The 24,617-nt window shown below is 47.4% G+C and overlaps 1 protein-coding gene across 3 annotated transcripts in view; it reads left to right on the top strand.

The window, feature by feature from the left end:
- NAIF1 (nuclear apoptosis inducing factor 1) overlaps nt 1–24,617 on the top strand; it is a 187,891-nt gene that overhangs the window by 138,833 nt on the left and 24,441 nt on the right. For all 3 annotated transcript variants that reach the window (XM_086924951.1, XM_086924953.1, XM_086924952.1), the window contains exon 2: nt 4,953–5,413. In XM_086924951.1, the coding sequence (XP_086781077.1) occupies nt 4,972–5,413 (442 nt within the window). In that variant the 5' untranslated portion in view covers nt 4,953–4,971. The remainder of the gene's footprint in view (nt 1–4,952; nt 5,414–24,617) is intronic.

Below are 24,617 nucleotides of genomic sequence, written 5' to 3'. Positions count from 1 at the left end.
AAGCTTGAACTTTGCAGATACTCCCTGCTAAGAGCTGATGAAGGCGTGTGGGTTCTTTTGAAGACTAGGTGCGGGGCGCTAGGTGCCACTTTATGTATCTGGGTAACCTGTGCGGCTGCCAAGAGTTTAGGAAGTCTTCGGGGAGCGGGTCAGTGAGTGAAGAAGCCAGCGACTGACTGTGAGAGCCAATGAGCAACTGGAGGAGGAGACCGCAAGTTACCCGAGCGATGGCCTGCTCTGCCCTGAGGATGCTCTTCGGTGATCGGAGAAATTGGAGCCACATACGGATCCGGTCCTTTCACTGTAGCAGGTAAAGGGGAGAATGAGAGAGGGATTCTTGGAAACTTGGGCTTGGAGGTGTGACGGAGTGAAAGTTGTATACCAGCTGCGGGGCCACTGTGGAACGGTAAGGGAAGGCATTGCGCTTCTATAACTAGAAATAATCCACTTGCCAAACTCACAAAATATCAATCCATCTAAAGCGCATCAACGCTTCGCCAAGGACAGTAAGCGTTAAATAAATGCAACCAAAATATATACATTTGAGTGGCTTTTAACCGCTACGATACATGACACCCATCTGGGTTACTTATGTCAACAAGCATTTGCAATGCAATAGGTCTCACAATTATGCAAGTTTGAGCTATCAGCATTCTAAATGACAATGCCTTTTTAGGTCTCGCCTACGTAGCACACATGCGCTGCTTAGGAGGAGATCTTTAGTAATCGATTTCCTTTCACTGCCAAGAACGTTCATGCGTTGAATTGCTTTCAATGGCAACGCGTGCACGTTTGGCGATTCCCTTGCAGGAGTCAACTTTGAAAACATCTGTTTCTAATTAACAGATGCTTCCTGCTTGCTCCCGCAAGGGAAACAGGCGCAGGCCCCCTCCTGTCTCCCCTCCCCTTGCTGCCTCCTCCTCTCCTCGTCAAACGTGTTTTTTTTTTACTTTCAGCACGAGGCGCATGCGCTTGTTCTATTTGTACTTAAGTAGGGCATTTATAAAGTGAAAGATGCATTTCTGTTTTGCTGCATTGTTAGTGGTTGCACAAAGAATTTCCGTTGACACGCGTGAACTGAGCAGTGAATCATTGTGGATAACAAGTTACTCATTCCACGGGGGACCTCTAATTTGAATCTCACTGATTTTCACTTTTTTCATTTGTGGCTCTTTTGTCCAGTTCATCTTTCAGAGTTTTCGCTCAATTCCGCAAACAACAGATCGTTAGAACTAAAATCTCTGCTTTTTGAGACACTGGTGTCCGAAATAAACATTTGTACCATTGCACGTATAACATCATGTTGGTCTTCTTCTTTATCAGAGACGGCTGCGAGGTATCTGTTACTATTTAGCACATAAGGGTCAATAAACAGAGTAGATCCTAATTGGTGTAAAGTATTTCCTGATTGCATAATTTGCCCCAGCAGGCCATTACACTATATGACGGCAATGAGTTATGATGCGAACATGGAGAGAGAGGGGTGCTGAGCCGATGAAGGTGGACCATGGATGGCTGAAGGGTGGGTGGGGGGAGTAGATGGGATCTGGCCTGGGGGTACACTGAGGTCTCTATCTGACTGTCCCTCTTTAAGGTGTGTGTGTTTAGGAGGGACTGTGGTGTTTGTGTAGAAGGAGCATGTGTGGGTACAGGGACTAACAGCACATGCATCAAAGTAAAACCGGTCGCAAACGGGCAGATTCTCAGAATCTGCCCCTTTGCGACTGGTATTTTTGCATTTGGGATGCATCATCCCAAATGCAAAAATCGCATTTAAGGAATCTCTAAATTGTGATTCCTTAAATTGCGATCGCATGTAAGGAATCCCAAATTGAGATTCCTTAAATGCAATGCATGAAAGTAAAAAAATTAGCGATTTCGCTAATGGGAGTAGCAAATTACCATGAAGTTGAACTTCATGGTAATTTGCAAAAACTTTGAATAATGCACTTTTGTGCACTATTCAGAGTTTCATGTTGCGCGCACACACATGCCCTTAGGGCATGTGTCTGTGCAACATATGTGCACAGATCAATTTCATGGGTACAACAGGCTGTAATTTTGACACCCTTGTACCCTTGAAATTGCATGAGCAATTTATTCCTATGGGACTGGACGCCCATAGGAATGAATGGGACAGCATTCCTTAATTGCGACTAGGAATTTGCGAGTAGCAATTAAGGAATGTGCAGGAATCGCTATTTCTATAGCGATTCCTACATGCATAGGCTTTTGCAATTCCTAAATAGCGATTCCTTAAAAATCTCTATTTAGGAATCACAATTCCTTCTGTTGATGCATGTGGCAGTAGGTTTGTGTGCTTGAGATATATGTCCGAAGAAGGCAGTGTGTGTGTGTGTGTGTGGAGTGTGTTTGAGGGAAGGGTGTACGGAATAGGGTGTGAGTGTGTAACGAACAATTGTGCATGTGGGAAGAACGTGTGTGTGTGTGTAGTTACGGCTGATTTGAATCAGTTTGTAGAAAGCTATTGTGTATGTAGATGGCGTGTGGGTCGTATCTTTGCATAGAGAGGTATTGGGTGTGTGGGGAGGGAGTTTTGTATCAAGAGAGTAACTGTGTAGGAATCGTTGCATGTCAGTGCATCGACCCCCAATACATTGGGGGTATTTACACTCCAGGCACTGCATCGCAAAGGTATGTTATTGAAGAACTTTTACTATTACATTGTAAATCACTAGATCATAGCAACCCTTATCCTCTTTTTAAAGCCATACAGATACATTGGCTACTGTACAGTGGGAGGAAGGATGGAAGAGAGACGGCCTGCAAGCATATGAACCCTTATGGAGTGCTAAAATTACCATAACAAGCATTGGCATAGCCAATAAGTGTCGCCTTTGGGACCTTATAAGTATTTAGTTATCCGGCACAATATCCTTGGTGCAACAACATCAAGTGTTGCATGGCTAAACACTTATAAGGTCCCAAAGGCGAGACCTATTGGCTATGCCAATGGTTGGTTGTTATGCTTTTTAAAACATAAATAAAAGGCATTGTCATTTACAATGCCAATAGCCTAAACTCGCGTAAATGCGAGACCTATTGCATTACAAATGCAAGTTATTCTGTTTTTACTGTATTTAGTTTTTTCCTTCGTGCCCAATGTATATGTATTTTATACGTATGCTTTTACGAAATATTTATTGTATATTAAGGTTGTTGTCGCCAACTGAATAAAGATTTAATGATAATGATACTCACCGCCGTAGTAAAGCTATTGATAGGGTTAAAGTCCTTGCCCAAGCCGGACAAGAGGTCTTGGGGGGGGGGAGGGGGGTGGAGGGGGGATGCAGGAGTTTAGGGAACTGCTTTAAAGGGATCAAGGGTTCTGACCACAGGGGGGAGGGGGGGGAGTCTCCACCCCTAAACAGTGCAGTAGTGTGGCTCACTGGTTAGAGGCGGCAGACCCGAGAGCAGAGGACAGCCCGGGACCAGGGTTCGATTCCCGACGCGGCAGGTTTCTGGACCAGGGTCAGCGGACTCGATAATTCTCTCGCCTCGGTGCCCACTCTGATCAGCGATCACACTCGGCAACTCTGGGCATAAGCTTGCCTCATCTGCACTAATGGCCCCACCAGACCGCCGGGGATGCCTGGTCTCACCCTGGAGATACCCATTAAGGGACCATCCCTCAGGGAAGCCAGGAAGGGTTTCGCAGCGGTCGAAGCGCGGAGATACTCCTCCGGGAGTCGATCCTAGCGCTATATAAACTTGCAATTAATTAATTAATTAATTAACAGTCCAGCTCCCCCCTGTAGAAACAGAGCCCGCAGGACTTTATACTCCCAGAGTGGAAGGCGCTCCTTTTAAGCAATCCTGAATTAAATGGTTCCCTTGCATCCTTTTGTTTGTTTGGAAAGATACGTTTTTTGTGTGCACATAAGTGATATTATAAAAAGTATTTCTTAAATAATACTGGATTTATCCTTAACACAGGATTTATGTGCGTGTTATGTGGAGTGTTTTTAATAAGTCTTGATTTATGGCCAGTGGGGTTATTTACGGATTTTGTGTATTGTATTAATCCTCCCCGTTTTTTAGGCCTCATAGGTCACATCCCATATAAGTACTAGTGTCTGACAGTGAACATTCATCCCTGCAGCAGGGACCTTACCTTCTAGCTATCATTCTCTCACAGCGTGGTCCCATGCACTCTAAAGGGGGCTGCACTGCTCCCGGTTAGTTTAAAGACGACTCCGCGAGACAGCTGTCCTTGCACGAGTAATCCTTGTGCATGCTACTTCCGTCTTCAAATACCACACTCTCTCTCCCTCTCTTCCCTGAGAGCAGTGTCTTGTTTAGGGGTCCCTCTGTCACCTTCGGCCTTCTCTCTCTTCAGGAGCACCCCTCTTATACCCGCCTCTTCTACAGTCTTCCATATATCCCTCTCTGCCTCCCTGTGAGTATTACCAGGTTTGGGGGTCCCTCTGTCACCTTTGGACTTCTCTCTTCAGGAGCACCCCTCTCATACCCCTCTTATACCCGCCTCTTCCCCAGTCTTCCATATATCCCTCTCTGCGCCCCTGTGAGTAGTGCCAGGTTTGGGGGTCCCTCTGTCACCTTCAGCCTTCTCTCTCTTCAGGAGTACCCCTCTCATACCCCTTTTATACCCGACTCTTCCCCAGTCTTCCATATATCCCTCTCTCCGTCCCTGTGAATAGTGCCAGGTTTGGGTTCCCGCTGTAATATTTGGCCTTCTCTCCACAGGCGTCCTTCCTCTCTTGGCCTCCTCTGTCTCACTCTTCCATATATATCCCTCTCTGTGTTCTTGTGAATAGTACCAGGTTTGGGGGTACCTCTGTCTCACCCCTGCGGTCCCCCATCTGTTGTCCTCCTCTGTCTCACTCTTCCATATATCTCCCCCTCTTTGTTCTTGTGTGCAGCGCCAGGCTTGGGGGTCCCTCTAATTCTTGGCCTTCTCTCTTCCCCAGGAGACCCCATCTCTTGGCCATGAGTGGTCCTGCGAAGAAGCGGAAGATGAACTTCTCTGAGCGGGAGGTGGAGATCATTGTGGAGGAGCTTGAGCGGCAGAAGCACGTGCTCATCAACCACTTTAACGCCGGCGTGCCTCTGCTGGCCAAGAGCAGTGCCTGGCAGGACATCCTGCGGCGCGTCAACGCGGTGAGCACCTGCCAGCGGCAAGCCGCAGAGGTCAAGAAGAAGTGGTCGGACCTGAAGACCGAGGTGAGGAGGAAGGTGTCCCTGGTGCGCGCCGCCATGGACGGGGATGCAGCAGCAGCGCCGGTCATCCTCACCCCCATGCAGCAGCGCATCTGCAACCTCCTGGGCGAGGCCACCATCATCAGCCTGCCATCCAGCGGCGAGTGCTCGTCAGACCTAGGAGCCCTGCAGGAGCCCATGGAGGCCGCCACCACCGTGACGCTCAGCCAGAGTAAGTGCAGCCGGGGTCGGGATCCAGCGAGCTCAGTAGCCGTGGCCCATAGTGGTAGTACCAGATCCAGCGAGCTCAGTAGCCGTGGCCCATAGTGGTGGTCCAAGATCCAGCGAGCTCAGTAGCCGTGGCCCATAGTGGTGGTACCAGATCCAGCGAGCTCAGTAGCCGTGGCCCATAGTGGTGGTACCAGATCCAGCGAGCTCAGTAACCGTGGCCCATAGTGGTGGTCCAAGATCCAGCGAGCTCAGTAGCCGTGGCCCATAGTGGTGGTACCAGATCCAGCGAGCTCAGTAGCCGTGGCCCATAGTGGTGGTACCAGATCCAGCGAGCTCAGTAGCCGTGGCCCATAGTGGTGGTCCAAGATCCAGCGAGCTCAGTAGCCGTGGCCCATAGTGGTGGTACCAGATCCAGCGAGCTCAGTAGCCGTGGCCCATAGTGGTGGTCCAAGATCCAGCGAGCTCAGTAGCCGTGGCCCATAGTGGTGGTACCAGATCCAGCGAGCTCAGTAGCCGTGGCCCATAGTGGTGGTCCAAGATCCAGCGAGCTCAGTAGCCGTGGCCCATAGTGGTGGTACCAGATCCAGCGAGCTCATTAACCGTGGCCCATAGTGGTGGTACCAGATCCAGCGAGCTCATTAACCGTGGCCCATAGTGGTGGTACCAGATCCAGCGAGCTCATTAACCGTGGCCCATAGTGGTGGTACCAGATCCAGCGAGCTCAGTAGCCGTGGCCCATAGTGGTGGTCCAAGATCCAGCGAGCTCAGTAGCCGTGGCCCATAGTGGTGGTACCAGATCCAGCGAGCTCAGTAGCCGTGGCCCATAGTGGTGGTACCAGATCCAGCGAGCTCAGTAGCCGTGGCCCATAGTGGTGGTCCAAGATCCAGCGAGCTCAGTAGCCGTGGCCCATAGTGGTGGTACCAGATCCAGCGAGCTCAGTAGCCGTGGCCCATAGTGGTGGTCCAAGATCCAGCGAGCTCAGTAGCCGTGGCCCATAGTGGTGGTACCAGATCCAGCGAGCTCAGTAGCCGTGGCCCATAGTGGTGGTCCAAGATCCAGCGAGCTCAGTAGCCGTGGCCCATAGTGGTGGTACCAGATCCAGCGAGCTCATTAACCGTGGCCCATAGTGGTGGTACCAGATCCAGCGAGCTCATTAACCGTGGCCCATAGTGGTGGTACCAGATCCAGCGAGCTCATTAACCGTGGCCCATAGTGGTGGTACCAGATCCAGCGAGCTCATTAACCGTGGCCCATAGTGGTGGTACCAGATCCAGCGAGCTCAGTAGCCGTGGCCCATAGTGGTGGTCCAAGATCCAGCGAGCTCAGTAGCCGTGGCCCATAGTGGTTGTACCAGATCCAGCGAGCTCATTAACCGTGGCCCATAGTGGTGGTACCAGATCCAGCGAGCTCATTAACCGTGGCCCATAGTGGTGGTACCAGATCCAGCGAGCTCATTAACCGTGGCCTATAGTGGTGGTACCAGATCCAGCGAGCTCATTAACCGTGGCCCATAGTGGTGGTCCAAGATCCAGCGAGCTCATTAACCGTGGCCCATAGTGGTGGTACCAGATCCAGCGAGCTCATTAACCGTGGCCCATAGTGGTGGTACCAGATCCAGCGAGCTCATTAACCGTGGCCCATAGTGGTGGTACCAGATCCAGCGAGCTCATTAACCGTGGCCCATAGTGGTGGTCCAAGATCCAGCGAGCTCATTAACCGTGGCCCATAGTGGTGGTACCAGATCCAGCGAGCACAGTAGCCGTGGCCCATAGTGGTGGTACCAGATCCAGCGAGCTCAGTAGCCGTGGCCCATAGTGGTGCTACCAGATCCAGTGAGCACAGTAGCTTGAACTCTTAGTGGTGCACCATGATTTCTGGTGTTTTACTCCCCCCCCCATTCCCTTTATTGTTGATATTGTTGTGTGTGTTTGTATATATATCTGCACGTTCATCCTGGGTGTAGTTATTCTGAATGCTAAATTGCCTCGTGAGTGTCCATCCTTTGAATCCTAGCCATCTTGTTAACTTGTACAGGCTTCCTCTTTGGATCCCTTTTCTCCTCTGACATCCTGTGTAGGCAGTGCTGTACTCCTCTTTCGGTCTACGTTTTCTACCCAGTTCCCAGTCCTTCCCCAAGTCCCTGACTGTGTTCCCAGCATAGTCCCCAACAACAATACTCCAGTCCTTATTATTATTATTATTATTATTATTATTATTATTTATTTTGTAGAGCGCGTAGTCACCCGGAGGTATCCCAGCGCTGAAAGATCCTGTCTCCTAAGTTCAGTGGGAAGGGGGGGGGTTGGGGGGGGGGGGAAGGAAGAAGGGAGGGGAAGAAGGGAGGGACGGGGGGAAATAGGGTAAAGGACAGAAGTGATTCACTGAGGGAAGAGATGAGTTTTGAGCTGTTTCCTGAAGCGGAGATACTGCATTTCGAGTCGCAGGGCTCGGGGGAGAGAGTTCCAAAGTCGGGCGGTATGGACTGAGAAACGCCTTCCTCCTGATCCAGCCCTCTTGAATCTGGGGACAACAATGAGATTTTCGGTGTCTGAGCGGAGGAGTCTTGAGGGTTTGTAGGATGTGATAAATTTCTTAAGAACAGGGGGGCCTTGATTTAGATGTAGTTTGTGGGCCAAACACAGGGCCTTAAATTTGACCCGCTCTCTCATGGGGAGCCAGTGGAGGAGTTTTAGGGCTGGTTTAGCCGAGGCTCTGGCAGGGGTCTTTGTGAGAATCCGGGCCGCGGCGTTCTGAGTTCTCTGCAGTTTGTTCAGCGTCGCTTCGGGGGCGCCCAAGTAGATCACGTTGCTATAGTCAAGCCTTGAGAGTATTAGGCCTTGAATTAGCAATTTCTGGGAGTTGGTGGACAGGAGGGGCAGGACTTTCCTTAGCGATTTCAAGAGACCGAAACAAGTCCCGGCTACTTTCTTTGCCTGAACGGTAAACCCGAGGTCGGTGTCGAGCCACACTCCCAGACTCTTCACTTCTTCTTTTGGTTCGGGGGGAGGGCCCAGACAGGCTGGCCAGATGTTCGGGGAGAGGGTGGGTCCTTTCGGGCCGAGGAACATAACCTCCGTTTTTGACCCATTTAGTTTTAGGGCTGAGATGTTCATCCAGCGATGGACCTGCACAAGGCAGTTAAATAGGTCTGCTGGTTGTTGTCTGGGGTGAGAAAGTGATACAACTAATTGTGTGTCGTCAGCGTAACTGACGACGCTCACCCCGAAAGGGATGATGACCTCCTCCAATGTGAACATATAGATATTAAATAATGTGGGGCTCAGGGAGGAGCCCTGAGGCACGCCACATTGGAGGGGGATTTCGGAGGAGCGGGCGTTATTCTCCCAGATCTGGTAGGTTCGTTGAGCCAGAAAGGATGAAAGCCAGGCAAGAGCAGAGCCCTCTACACCAGCTCCCTTGAGTCTTTTAATGAGAAGTTGGTGGTTGACGGTATCGAAGGCCGCACTTAGGTCGAGGAGGATCACTGCCACTGACCCTCCATCGTCCAGTAGCGCTCTGGCCTCCTCAACCGCTGCCAGGAGGGCGATGTCCGTGCCCTGCCCTGGGCGAAAGCCCGTCTGGGAGCTTTTCAGTATGTTATTGGCCTCCAGGAATTGGGAAAGTTTTTTATTAACCAGTTTTTCAGCAATCTTGCTGATTCCCTTGTGTTCTGCTTTTACCTCCACAATACTCCAGTCCTTCCCTTGTGTTCTGCGTTTACCTCCACAGTACTCTGGTCCTCTCTTGTTTTCTGCTTTTACCTCCACAATACTCCAGTCCTTCTCTTGGGTTCTTCTTTTACCTCCACAATACTCCAGCCCTTCTCTTGGGTTCTGCTTTTTCCTCCACAATACTCCAGTCCTTCTCTCCTTCTTTTACCTCCACAGTACTCCAGTCCTTCTCTTCTGCTTTTACCTCCACAATACTCCAGTCCTTCTCTTGGGTTCTGCTTTTACCTCAACAGTACTCCAGTCCTTCTCTTGGGTTCTGCTTTTACCTCCACAATACTCAAGTCCTTCTCTTGTGTTCAGCGTTTACCTCCACAATACTCTAGTCCATCTCTTCTGCTTTTACCACCACAATACTCCAGTCCTTCTCTTGTGTTCTGCTTTTACCTCCACAATACTCCAGTACTTATCTTGTATTCTGCTTTTACCTCCACAGTACTCCAGTCCTTCTCTTGTCTTCTCTTCTGCTTTTACCTCCACAGTACTCCAGTCCTTCTCTTGTGTTCTGCTTTTATCTGCACAGTTTCCAGTCCTTCTCTTGTGTTCTGCTTTTACCTCCCAAATACTCCAGTACTTCTCTTGTGTTCTGCTTTTACCTCCACAATACTCCAGTCCTTCTCTTGGGTTCTGCTTTTACCAGGACTGGACACCTCCGATCTGGCCAACTTTCGCCCGATCTCGCTTCTACCTGGACTGAGCAAAGTGGCCGAAAAAGTGGTGAATAAGCAGATCTCCGAGTACCTAGAGGTTAACCATCTCCTCAGTGACTCTCAGACTGGTTTTCGCCCGGGTCAGGGCACAGACACCGCCCTTTTGGCGGTGACTGAAGAGGTTAGATGCATCTTGGATTCAGGGGGATCAGTAGCTCTGATCCTCCTGGATCTGAGTGCTGCATTCGATACTGTGGATCATGCTGTCCTGGCCCAACGCCTGGCCTTGCTGGGCATTTCAGGATCAGCCCTCAAATGGTTGCAGTCCTACTTGGAGGAGAGATCCTTCAGGATCAGGGAAAATGGGTCCATGTCAGAGCCCTTCCCTCTTCAGTGTGGGGTGCCGCAGGGCTCCTCCCTCAGCCCCACACTGTTTAATGTCTACATGGCCCCGCTGGAGAAGGTGATAGCCCCATTCGGGGTTAAAGCTATAAGTTATGCTGACGACACGCAGCTTGTCGTTTCGCTGTCGCAACATGAGGGCAGCTCGGTTGATCTCCCAGATTGTCTTACAGCCATTTCCTCCTGGATGTCCAGCTCAAAACTCAAACTAAATGGATCTAAGACGGAGATCATGCTCCTAGGCAACCAATTCACCTCTCTGCCCCCTGAGATGTGGCCTGCCTGTATGGGAGATCTTCCCCCCCCTAAGCAGCAAATAAAAAGCCTCGGGATTTGGTTCGAACCCCAACTGACCTTCAAGACCCACGCGCAGAAAGTGGTTGGAGGCTGCTTCGGCTTGCTACGGGCAGCTCGAAAGGTACTCCCTCTCCTTCCATTTCAATCTAGAAAGTTATTAATCCAGGGCCTGATCTTGTCCAAACTGGATTATGGTAACTCTCTTTTCCTCGCAGCCCCTCTTGCTACCATCAAGACTCTTCAGCGAGCTCAGAATGCCGCAGCCAGGTTGCTGATGGGGGCGCCGAGACGGGCCTCAGCCAAACCATTGCTGAATGCCCTGCACTGGCTCCCCATCCAAGAGCGGGTCTCTTTCAAGTCTCTTTGTATTGCACATAAGACCTTGCAAGGTAAAGGCCCTCCAGCCTTGAGAGGTTTGATCCGACCTTACAAGTCGACCAGGGCCCTTCGCTCGGATGGAGAAAATCTGGCCATTGTCCCACGAGTGAGGAAAGCACGAACAGGAGGCCGACGGTTCTCTCTGAATGTGGCAAATAAATGGAATGCTCTCCCTAGAGAACTCCGAATGGAACCGGATCACTTGAAATTCAGAAGAGCACTTAAAACCTTTTTGTTCCCTACCACCCTCTAACCTTGCTTTGCTTGAGTTCACCAGGTTCAGACTAGGATTAGCGCTGGGACGCTCCAGGGCAGCCATGCGCTCTACAAGTCTAAATCAAATCAAATCAAATCAAATCAACCTCCACAATACTCCAGTCCTTCTCTTGGGTTCTGCTTTTACCTCCACAATACTCCAGTCCTTCTCTTGTGTTCTGCTTTTACCTCCACAATACTCCAGTCCTTCTATTGGGTTCTGCTTTTACCTCCACAATACTCCAGTCCTTCTCTTCTGATTTTACCTCCACAATACTCCAGTCCTTCTCTTGGGTTCTGCTTTTACCTCCACAGTACTCCAGTCCTTCTCTTCTGCTTTTACCTCCACAATACTCCAGTCCTTCTCTTGGGTTCTGCTTTTACCTCCACAATACTCCAGTCCTTCTCTTGGGTTCTGCTTTTATCTCCACAGTACTCCAGTCCTTCTCTTGTGTTCTGCTTTTACCTCCACAGTACTCCAGTCCTTCTCTTGTGTTCTGCTTTTACCTCCACAATACTCAAGTCCTTCTCTTGTGTTCAGCGTTTACCTCCACAATACTTCAGTCCTTCTGTTGGGTTCTGCTATTACCTCCACAATACTCCAGCCCTTCTCTTGTGTTCTGCTTTTACCTCCACAATACTCCAGTCCTTCTCTTGGGTTCTGCTTTTACCTCCACAATACTCCAGTCCTTCTCTTCTGATTTTACCGCCACAATACTCCAGTCCTTCTCTTGGGTTCTGCTTTTACCTCCACAGTACTCCAGTCCTTCTCTTCTGCTTTTACCTCCACAATACTCCAGTCCTTCTCTTGTGCTCTGCTTTTACCTCCCCAATACTCTGGTCTTTCTCTTGTTCTTTTTCCTCCACAATACTCCAGTCCTTCTTTTCTGCTTTTACCTCCACAGTACTCCAGTCCTTCTCTTCTGCTTTTACCACTACAATACTCCTGTCCTTGTCTTGTGTTCTGCTTTTACCTCCCAAATACTCCAGTCCTTCTCTTCTGCTTTTACCTCCACAATACTCCAGTCCTTCTCTTGTGTTCTGCTTTTACCTCCACAATACTCCAGTCCTTCTCTTCTGCTTTTACCTCCACAATACTCCAATCCTTCTCTTGTGTTCTGCTTTTACCTCCACAATACTCCAATCCTTCTCTTGTGTTCTGCTTTTACCTCCACAATACTCCAGTCCTTCTCTTCTGCGTTTACCTCCACAGTACTCCGGTCCTTCTCTTGTGTTCTGCTTTTACCTCCACAATACTCCAGTCCTTCTCTTCTGCTTTTACCTCCACAATACTCCAGTCCTTCTCTTCTGCTTTTACCTCCACAAAACTCCAGTCCTTCTCTTGTGTTCTGCTTTTTCCTCCACAATACTCCAGTCTTTCTCTTCTGCTTTTACCTCCCCAATACTCTGGTCTTTCTCTTGTGTTCTTTTTCCTCCACAATACTCCAGTCCTTCTCTTCTCCTCTGATTTTCCCTCCACCAGCCGGATCTCATGCTGCCTTCCCACCGTCCGCCGCTAGATGGCAGTGCGCACCCAACAGTGTTCATAGCCCTGCGGACGCAGCACCTGCCCCCCCCCCAATTCCCTGCCCCCTCCCCCACGCACCACGAGACTTCGTAGACATAGCATGCTCCCCCAGAACCCACGAGTGCCCTTTGACCCTGCAGCTCCGCTCTTCGCTTCACTGAAGCCTGTATCCTTCCTGTGGAAGTAGTGCTCAGAATCCCAATCCCTCCCTTCCTTCCCCTCTTGGATCAGGCGCTAAAGCCTGAATCCAGTTGTGACTGGGCTATGGGAATTCTGCCTCTTTAGGTCTCTCCAGAAGAGTCCAGTGGTTGCAGGGCAGCTGTTGAGTCTTTGGAGATCGGTCCAGGGGTGTGCTCCTGCAAGCAGCTGCCTGCAGTCTGTGTACTGAGACGGGTCCTTTTAACTTGGCCCAAAATGCCCTAATATGGCTCAAGCTACAGAGTCTGGGCCAATAAGTGGAAGGAAGGTCCCCTTTCCAGAGCTCTGCGAGCTAGCTCGAACTACAGGTTTGTGTAGAGCCCTTGGCTGCTCTCAGCCTGGGGCGTGTGAGCCTTTCAGGGTTCAGGAGCTGTGACCTCCCTTCCTGCTCCCCTCGGGCCCAGAGTTCAGGCGACCATTATCAACCTGCTTTTCAGATTAAAAGGGATGTTGTGTTTGTTCGAGTCTCCGCCTCTCTGCTCCGCACTCGATGCTTCTGCAGCGCCAGGAGAGAATGTTTTATGAGTGACAGTTTATGCTTTATAAATCCTCATAAATTAAAGAATACATGTGTAATCCAGAAATTAGAGAATCTTTTTCTATCTCATGAAAGTTAAAGTACGTGCATGAACATATCATCGACGCAGGCAGGCGGTAGATTACAAAAGCCTCCTTTTAATAGAAGCAAGTTCATGCTGAGCTGGTTTGGGTGAAAGAATGGTCTGATTGTTCGCTTCTTGGCAAAAAAATACAGTCTGTGTAAATAATGCTGGTCTTCAATGTTCACATAGTTTTGGATTAGTATGGATGTATGTTTGTATGTGTGTAGGTGTGTATATGGTATTTCTATAGAGCAAACCTATCAGAAAGGCAGCGGAGCGCTAATCATTGTCAAAGTCAAGCCTAAGGTTCGGGAGTGATAGGAGACGAGCGGACTTGTCGATGGTTAATGCATTGTGGCGTAATGTCCCTCTCAAGTGGTGGGTCTCTAAATCTTTCGTAAATTGGAACAGCGTCTCTGGCGGGTCCGGATAGATACAGGGATGCTGTTCCAGCCCCTTGGTGAATAGATGTTAAAATATTAAAGACTGCTGCCTTGTGTCCTCTGTTTCCACTTCTTAGACTGTAGTCCGATCCCTCTGAGTGTTCCAGTCCGATCCCTCTGATTGTTCCAGTCCGATCCCTCTGAGTGTTCCAGTCCGATCCCTCTGAGTGTTCCAGTCCAATCGCTCTGAGTGTTCTAGTCCGATCGCTCTGAGCGTTCCAGTCCGATCGCTCTGAGCGTTCCAGTCCGATCGCTCTGAGCGTTCCAGTGAGCGTTCCAGTCCGATGGCTGTGAGCGTTCCAGTCCGATGGCTGTGAGCGTTCCAGTCCGATGGCTGTGAGCGTTCCAGTCCGATGGCTGTGAGCGTTCCAGTCCGATGGCTGTGAGCGTTCCAGTCCGATGGCTGTGAGCGTTCCAATCCGATGGCTGTGAGCGTTCCAGTCCGATGGCTCTGAGCGTTCCAGTCCGATGGCTCTGAGAGTTCCAGTCCGATGGCTCTGAGCGTTCCAGTCCGATGGCTCTGAGCGTTCCAGTCCGATGGCTCTGAGCGTTCCAGTCCGATGGCTCTGAGCGTTCCAGTCCGATGGCTCTGAGCGTTCCAGTCCGATGGCTCTGAGCGTTCCAGTCCGATGGCTCTGAGCGTTCCAGTCCGATGGCTCTGAGCGTTCCAGTCCGATGGCTCTGAGCGTTCCAGTCCGATGGCTCTGAGCGTTCCAGTCCGATGGCTCTGAGCGTTCCAGTCCGATGGCTCTGAGCGTTCCAGTCCGATCGCTCCGAGCGTTCCAGTCTGATAGCTCTGAGCTATCCTCTTTTTAGGCTGCAGTGTGAGAGCTCTGATTTTTCAGAGAACAAAGAAGGAAGGGGAGCTTGTCTGCAAGATAAGTGGGGGTGCTGGTCGTGATGGCTTTGTAAATGATACTGTCTGTTTTGAAGGTGATGCGGGCGGGCTGTGGGTGCTTTTGGAGTTCCAACAGGATAGGGTGATGTGGCCATGTTTCTTGAGACCCTGCATGAGATGTGCTGTGGCATGTAGGATGCTCCCAAGGGGGGGCAGTGTGGAGTCTGCAACACCATCGAGCAGGGCGTTACTGCCCTCCAGATGCAAGAGTACGAGGGCTCGAACAGCAGTTCTGAAGTCGCTTTAAGGAAGAAACTGTTTGACTTTCTTTAGAAGAGAGAGCTGGTCCCAGGCCATCCTTGTTGTTTTTCAATATATTCCCTGAGGGAGAGATTGATGTCTAGATAATTTGGCATTCGGGAGAGCTGGGGTAAAAAGCCACCAAGGTTCATCCCATGGAGCCAGGTTTGTACTGTTGCTTGTTTGTTGTTCCTAGACAGTAATAGGAATTCTGCTTTGGATGGGTTGAGCTTCAGGGAGGCAGTGAACATCTAGGCCCAGATGATGTGCAGTCCGTGTTTGAGGCAGAGGAGGCTTTCAAGTTGAGCTGTGTATTATCAGCGTACTGGTGACTCTTGATGCTGCTATCTGTGGGTAGAGTACAGAGCGGCTCCATGTGCAGGTTGGCGCAGTGGCGTTGTGTATCCTCGGCATACTGATGCCTCTTGATGGTGTTATCTGTGATTAGAGCACCAAGCGTAATATGTAACAAAAGGGACCCCCTGATACTGCTAGATAGTTCCTAGGTCAGGGCACAAATATTATATAAATAACTTATCCTCGGCAACTAATAAGTCCTGGAGGAATAGCAGGTACTGTGGAACATTAATTGTTGTAGCCAAACAATAGATCACCTAACGTAGTGCACATCAAATTATTAACAATAAGAAAAGGTATTGTTCATGATTAATTTATTAAAAATACAAAGAATATTTAATCAAATCACTAACATAATCAAAAAGTCATACAGTTGCTTTCATATAAATTTTACAAATAACAATATTACAAGTGACAATAGTTTCAATTTATACATATATTTAAAAAAACCAGTTAAAAAAGACCAAACAAACAAGTGGAGTAAATGATTTCTCTACGCGCGTTTTGGCGTATTCACGCCTTCTTCTGGAGAACCACTTGATCTTTCTAAAAAGAGATAAAATATATTTACATCCGTGTATGATACATATGATTACAATTAATGTGCATATCTATTCTATATATATAGAATAGATTTTTCACTTTTCTATCTTACAGCCAGCATTCTGAATAATGCATGCCAGAGCCTCACTTAGTTAAATGAATGTAGCCTGAAGTTTGTAAATGTAGTGCACGTTAATTGTAATCATATGTTCCGAATCTCCAACAGCGTTAGGGTTTACTCTCAGTTCCTGATCAACAAGCAAATGAGGGAAGTAGCCCATGATTTTGATCTTTGCGCAAACTTTACAAATGTGGTCCCTCAAGACAGTCCTAAAGTTCTTATGCCAGAACGACTTTATAACTACTCTCAACCTCCAGGATGTCTATTTTCATGTGCCAATCCTTCTTAAGCACAGGAAGTGGCTACGCTTTACAATAGGTACAGAACTTATTCAATTAAAGTCCTACCTCTTGGATTTAGGTTTGTTTCACGTGTCTTTACGTAGATTCTGGCACCAGTGGCAGCCTATCTACTTCTGCAAGGCATTTAAATGTATCATTACTGAGACAACTGTATAATAAGGGCTTGCTCTTATTTACAAGCAGTCCAGCACACCCAGACTTATCATTCATGTTTCAAGACCTGATTTTGAATAAATCATGACAAGTTCCAACTAGTATTAGCTCCGATATCAACGTTTCTCGGAGCATCAATCAATACAGACCTAACAATGGTATTTGTCTCACACGAACGACTGACCTGCATCTCCCACTTGATGGTTCTTCTACGTTGGTTGCAGGTCTCCAGTTCATTCGAAGATCTCATTCAAATGAATCCTCGGATGCAGGAGGCCTTTTTTTTTTGTTTGGTGGGTCCAAGAAAGAAATTTGTAGAAGGGGTGTGCATTTTTTCCTTCAAAAAGCGCCAAATTACACAATCACCCCAGACTCATCCCTCTAGGGTTGGGGAGCATATCTTCAAGGGCTGAAGGTCAGCAGGGAATGGAACCCTCAACAAAAGGCTTGGCACATCAATCTGCTAGAGCTAGGTGCCATCTTCTTAGCCCTCGAATCCTTTCGTGTTATCATTCAAGGGGCCATAGTATTGGTTCGCACAGACAATACTACAAGAATGCATTACTTAAACAAACAGGGAAGAACGAGGTTGGTTCTTCTATCTCAGATCGCCCAGGAGATATGGGGTTGGGTAATATGGCACAGGATCAAACTCTTGGCTGTTCATGTGCCGGGAGTTACAAATGTGCTGGCAGACACCCTCAACAGGTCAACAGGTGTCCAACCACGAATAGGAACTGCATCAGCCAACAGCGGATCGAATCTTCCAGCTGTGGGGTCATCCCGATCTAGACCTCTTTGCGACAAAAAAGAACAGCAAATGCCTGTTTCTTTGCAAGCTGGCATCCCCACAAGGACTCGCATGGGAAGGCGTTTTTCGATAAACTGGTCTCAATTATATGCTTACGCCTTTTCCTCCGATATCGTTGGTTCCGAGAGTTCTCCGGAAGATATAAAAAAAAATTTAAAAAAAGTGCCGTGTTGTTTGATTCTCATCGCCCACAGGTGGCCTCGCCAATACTGGTTCACCGAACTTCTTGTCCTCTCAGAGTACGATTCAATACAGTTTCGACCAATACCAAATCTCCTCTCCATTCAGTATGGTCAAATTTGCCATCCGATCCGGCTTCTCTAAAATTAGCAGCTTGGCTCCTGAAGCGCCTTGACTTAGCTTATCTGACTATCTCGGCGGATTGTAAGGAGGTACTGGCTTACACGAGAGCACCTACTAAAATAAAGATATACAGTTTAAAAAAAAAAAAATCTGCATTTGATGTTCATCTGCTGGGGTTCACCCATTTCATGTAACGCCAGACTAGATATTACCTTTTTTCTTGCACCTGGCAAGATCAGGCTTATCTCATACAAGGTTGAAGGTCTTTTTGGCAGCCATTTCAAGGTAACGTCAGGATGGGTCCATCTCTCTTTATTCTTCAAGAATACAACAGTTCTTTAAGGAACTAAAAATGATTCCTCCTGTACGTCGTCCGCCTCCATCATGGCATTTTAATGTAGTATTAACGCAGCTCATGCGTCACCCATTTGAGCCAATTTTCAGGATGTATTTCAGTTTCCTAACATGCAACGTTTTTTCTCTTTGCTAGCATTAACTTCATCTGAAGAGTCTGTGATGTTCAAGCTCTCACTGTCAATTCACGTCCAATTCTGTGGTGCTACGTACAAACCCAAGGTTTATGCCTAAGGTGCCTTCGGATTTTCACCTGAATGAAGTTTTTTCCTAATCCCCAATCCCCTGCGGAGAGGGCATTACTTACCCTTGGCATCAGAAGATGTTTTAAAATTCTATTTGCAGAGGACCTCTGTCATTCTCAAATCCGATCGACTGTTTATTGCCTATGGATATATACGGCAAAGACAAGCAGAGTCTAAAGGCGCCATAGCTAGATTGATTTATGCAGCTGCTGACATTTGCCATCTTCATAGCTTATGGAAGTTTCCACTAAGGGCGTCCAGTTCCCAATCCTACTATTGCTCGTGGGGTTCCTTCGGCCATTGCTTCTGCCATCAACAGGCAGGCAAGCCTCTACAGTCTTCAGTGAGGACCCATCCTACCAGGGCGATATCGTCTTCAACTGCCCTGTTTGCCGATGTGCCGCTGCATCAGATCTGCAGAGCAGCCATGTGGTCATGCAGGCACACGTTTACGAAATACTACTGCCTGTGTGCCATTAACAAAGCAGACACTGCAGTGGAACAGGCTAGGCTTTGCTATCTTTTTCAATAAGGTGAGCCTCTGTCTTCCCTCCTCCATTATGGTTTACCTTGTTACTGTACTGCTTTCTATTCTATATTCAAGCATGTGAATCTATGAAAGACACCCTAATACTGGAGAAGAACAATTGTTACTTACCTGTAAACAGGTGGTTCTCCAGTATTGGTGTCTTTCATAGATTCACATGCGACCCACCCTCCTCCCCTCAGAGGCTCTTTTTTCCTCATAGACTCTGTGGTCACTCTTGTGCTACGAAAATCTGAGGTGCTGAGCTCTGAGGAGAAGGTTCTAGAGGGTTGCTGGCGCCTGATTGGCTGTGGTTTGGACCAACATAATGACAATGATAGACTGCAAATGGTTTTTTCCTTTTCCATGCATTCCTATGTAGAAATATGTGTAGGCTTGTTATGCCTTTTTTCTATTACATATTTCAGGTTTTATGTTGTTACATATATATATATATATATATATATATATATATATATATATATATATATATATATATATATATATATATATATATATATATTCACTGAAAAAACCATAGGTTATAGACCATATATAGTTAGGAATTCGCATTTACAAAACCTTATTTTACTCACACAAAACCATTGAAATTCCATATATAGTTAGTTGCACTAACTATATATCGCGCACCCGCAATCCACTGCTGATGATGTCACATATTACATCATTCATGACATGGTCAGTGACATCACTGATGACATCACTGATGACATCTCAAGTGACACCACTGATGACATCTCAAATGACATCACTGATGGCATCACTGATGACATCTCATTTGACATTACTGATCACATCACTGATGATATCATTCATGTGATAATACGATGAACCTCTTCAGACTCCAATATAACCTTAGATACAATCAGTGTAAACAGACACTCACAGACTGTCACTCATCCATGGAGTTACTCACACACCTAGTCAGTCATGCAAAGAATCAATCACACCTCCATTTCCTCAACTATACAGTTATACAAACTTTACTTATTCAAACATATACTAACACATATTTACTCTCTTATACAATCCCTGATACAAGTTCACAATGATCCATACAGCCACTCACACATTCACTGGCTCTTATGCACAGTTATTTCTATATGTCAACTCTCACATGTACTGTGTTTTACATATGTACTTACTTTGACATGTAGAACTGAGATATCCATTCACTCACCAATACACTCATGCACACAGTCAACCACCCATACAGCTGTTTCCACATGCACTTTTGAAACCATACATCTAGTGAATCAACTGCTCACACATCTATGCACAGAGTCATACACCTCCCAGCCACCCACACACACACTCAGTCTCCCATACAAATACTTGGGCAACCAATCAATAACCCATATAGTTACTCATATAGCTACTTATCAACACATGCAACAGTTTACAGAACAACAGACATAATGATGCACAAATTAAGACAGTTTAGTCACTAACCCATGCACTCAGTGAGACACATTTAATCACTCACTCATACAGTCAGTCATGCACCTACTAAATCCTTCATCCAGACACTTATACATCCACTCATTCTTCAATATGTAAGACATATTTTAACTTATGTTGCCATCAGTGATGTCATCAGTGATGTCATTTGAATGTCATTAGTGATGTCATCAGTGATGTCACTGACCATGTTATGAATGATGTAATATGTGACATCATCAGCAGTGGATTGCGGGTGCGCGATATATAGTTAGTGCAACTAACTATATATGGAATTTCAATGGTTTTGTGTGAGTAAAATAAGGTTTTGTAAATGCGAATTCCTAACTATATATGGTCTATAACCTATGGTTTTTTCAGTGAATTTTCAAGGTTTTGTAAATGCTAATTCCTAACTATATATGGTCTATAACCTATGGTTTCTTCAGTGAATTTTCAAGGTTTTGTAAATGCTAATTCCTAACTATATATGGTCTATAACCTATGGTTTTTTCAGTGAATATATATATATATATATATACATACATTTATAAACATATATCATCTGTATATCTATATAAATACAAACATAAATGCATGCATACATATACGTATATGCATACAGATGCATGTTATTTACATGAAAGTTGAAAAAACACTAATAAAAGCAAAGCTAAAAAGCCACCTCATTACAAACAGAATGGCTTTAACTTAAACGAGGGCGATATCTATTGCATTTTCAATGCTTGTTTACTTTGGTTCCATCAAGAAGGCATTCAGATGTGTCACACATTTGCCATGAATTCTGAATGTTAGCACTCTAGTTGCACATTAGATCACTGTAGTAAAGCTACTGCTCACCAGGGACGTCTGCTGCTGGTATTCAAAGTGCATGTTTCAGTCTGCATGTCAGAATTTTTTTAATGAAATAGAAGAGGATTTGAGAAGTCACTCAAAATGATCCCTAATTTTTCTTTCTGAAGCACTAATCATACTTTCTATGGCAAAACTAACCCCCTCATGTTGTTCCTTTTTAAATTGAGTGTTTTCAGACTTACCACTTTATTCCAATCAAGATGGCTTCAGGTGTGCCATACCTTTGTAATAAGTAGGACTGTTAGCGCTCTAGTTGTTCTTTAGAACACTCTGGGACATTCTGTCATTGGGCTATACTTGGGCTACATCTGGGTGATATTTGGGCTACATTTGGGCTCTTTTGTCTCTGGTGGCCATTTTGGGAGACTGCATGTCAGAATTTTTTAATGAAATAGAAGAGGATTTGAAAAGTCACTCAAAATGTGCCCTAATTTTTCTTTCTGCAGCACTAATAATACCTTCTATTGCATAATATACCCCCTCATTTTGTTCCTTTTTAAATTAAATGTTTTAAGAGTTACCACTTTATTCCCATCACGATGGCTCCAGGTGTGCTCTACCTTTGTAATAAGTAGGACTGTTAGCGCTCTAGTTGTTCTTTAGAACACTCTGGGACATTCTGTCATTGGGCTATACTTGGGCTACATCTGGGTGATATTTGGGCTACATTTGGGCTCTTTTGTCTCTGGTGGCCATTTTGGGAGACTGCATGTCAGAATGTTTTAATGAAATAGAAAAGGATTTGAGAAGTCACTCAAAATGTGCCCTAATTTTTAGGTCTCGCCTGTCGATGCGCATGCGCATCGAGCAAGGCGAGAGTATTGCGAGTTATCCACTCTTTATCCACACTGCAAGGAATCGTGGCGATTCCTTGCAGTGCCCGTGACTTTTAAGGTCAATGCGCATGCGCATTAAGCTTATGCGCATGCGCATTGACCTTAAAAGTCACGGGCGCGTGCATGTCCGTCTTTGTTTACCCGCTCCGCCCCCTCCCGCCGTGTCGCCTTGCCTACTCTCTTCCACAGCCTCCCCCAGCTCCGCCCCCTCACTACTTGATTGCACGGCCGCTAGGCCGTGCCTCCCCTACTCTCCTCCCCCCTCCTCCTCTCCTCCCCTGCCTGCCTGCCGCTAGGCCGTGCCTCACCTACTCTCCTCCCCCCTCCTCCTCCTACTCTCCTCCCCTGCCTGCCTGCCGTGTCGCACCTCTCCCCTCTCCGCCCCCTCCCCTGCACGCCCCCTCCCCTGCCCGCCGTGTTACGGTGAAAGGCTTGTTTCCGTTTGTCTCTCTCCTTTCAGGTATTCCCTTCCTGTATTCTTTTTCCTCGTTTTTTAGGCGATGCACGGTGCTAGGAGTAGATTGTCACATCCTGTGGATCGCCTCGCCCCCGGACATCATGGGCCAGCCTTGCTCTGCACAAATGTTTCCCAGCACCAGTCCCAGCATCTCTCAGCAGCTCCGCTCTTCCTGCACTGCTAGAACGCAGAGTCTCCCACCACTGAGGGTAAGACAAGGAAGCGATCCCTGAAGACTGCGTCCAAGGGCCTCCAAGGCAGCCTGCCCCCAGCCATTTGGTTTCCGCACTGGTCTCTGCTCACAGAGGGGGTGCAGCTTCCAGGGCAGAATGATCTGTGGCTTCCGCGTTGTCCTAACATGAGTGGCATCCAACACGACGAGGCCCCGGTCGCCGTACCCACCTCAGAGCCTACGTGCAGCCTCACGGAAGCGAAATCACCACCGCTGGTCGGTTCCGCCTCACCTCAGACCCTGGTCTTTGCAGACTGATCCAATCTGCTCCAGGGGACAGCAGGGCCAGGCTTGAATATGCCACTTTTTCGTTTGAGTTTTGAGTTTCACTATATATTTAAAATAATCATACTTTTAAAGATATAACCGTAATTTTGACTGAAGTCTAAATTGATTATAAGGCTACGAATCCAGGTCATCCTTCAGTCTCACAGATTGCTTGGTATGTTATTAATCACAGTGATAAACCTTCTACTGCATGCCCTTTTCAACGTTGTTTGAGAGCAGGTTTGAAATGTTCGCTATAGCCCACTAATGAGCTATTGCTTGTGGCCTAGGTTTCTTGGAAGCAGATTATATAATTATATATGATATGTGGTTCAGTGCTTCTGAAGTTAAGGTGATTCTTGTAATACCCCTGATGTTTCATGAAAAGATTATCATTGAGTGGTCTTGAAATGCTCTTTTGCTAGGAGTAGTGATTTGATTACACTAATTCCTAGCTCTGTTCTTTATCTGGGTTTACACTTTTCTTTCGTGTTTTGGCCTTTTATATTTTATTCATTTTGTTTCAAAATTGCCATCACATTCCAGAGCTCAATTTAAAAGGGAGACTATATTATTATTGGTTCGCAACTGCAGTAATTGTGGGGCCAGATTACATTCAGATAAATGAATATATCTGACCGGTTCCCGGAACAGGATCCTCCTTCCCCAATTAAGGGGATGTTGTTTGATTTAAAGTTTCGTTCCTCGCAAGCGTAACGGTGGTGAGTTTGCTTTGCACTCCAAACTTTAATGGTTTAAAAGTTATTGCCATGGTGTCTTTAAATTCCTTACCTTAAAGTGCTAGCAAAACCGCTAGGCGCCCTATAATATTGCCATGATTCCGAATTTCGCTACCGAGATTTGTATTCTGGTTGAGAGAGCTGCTTAATGTTTTCACTCATTATTTCTTCTCTATAGTGGCAAAGGAGGGAATTTCATGCTTAATATGTCAAGGAGCCAGCAGTCTCTGCCTCGCGCCCGCCATTGCCCCCTCCCCTTCAAGGGGACTGAGCACGTGCTCTCATTATCTCACCTCCCTTTATAATTAATTTACGGTCTTTGCAACTCCCCAGCCATATGTTGCTTTGTTTTCGCTGCTTCTTTGTTGTTGTGTCGCCACACATCCGCCTCTCACCGCACCGACGCCACTCACCCTCACTCACCCTCAACCCCTCACCCTCAACCCCTCACCCTCACTCACCCTCACCCTCACTCACCCTCAACCCCTCAAACTCACCCTCACTCACCCTCACTCACCCTCAACCCCTCACCCTCAACCCCTCACTCACTCACTCTCACTCACCCTCAGCCTCACCCTCACCCATACTCACCCTCACTCACCCTCAACCCCTCACCCTCACTCACCCTCAACCCCTCACTCACCCTCAACCCCTCACCCTCACTCACCCTCAACCCCTCACCCTCAACCCCTCCCCCTCAACCCCTCACCCTCACTCACCCTCAACCCCTCACTCACCCTCAACCCCTCACTCACCCTCACTCATCCTCACTCAACCACCCTCAACCTCACTCACCCTCAACCCCTCACCCTCACTCACCCTCAACCCCTCACCCTCACTCACTCACCCTCAACCCCTCACCCTCAAACCCTCACCCTCACTCACCCACCCTCAACCCCTCACCCTCACTCACTCACCCTCAACCTCACTCACTCACCCTCACTCACCCTCAACCCCTCCCCCTCGACCCCTCCCCCTCAACCCCTCACCCTCACCCTCAC

The sequence above is a fragment of the Lissotriton vulgaris genome, chromosome 5, assembly GCF_964263255.1.
Source record: "Lissotriton vulgaris chromosome 5, aLisVul1.2, whole genome shotgun sequence".
NCBI lineage: Eukaryota > Metazoa > Chordata > Amphibia > Caudata > Salamandridae > Lissotriton > Lissotriton vulgaris.
The sequence above is the reverse complement of the archived record's forward strand: the minus strand, read 5'-3'. Positions and strand labels throughout refer to the sequence as shown.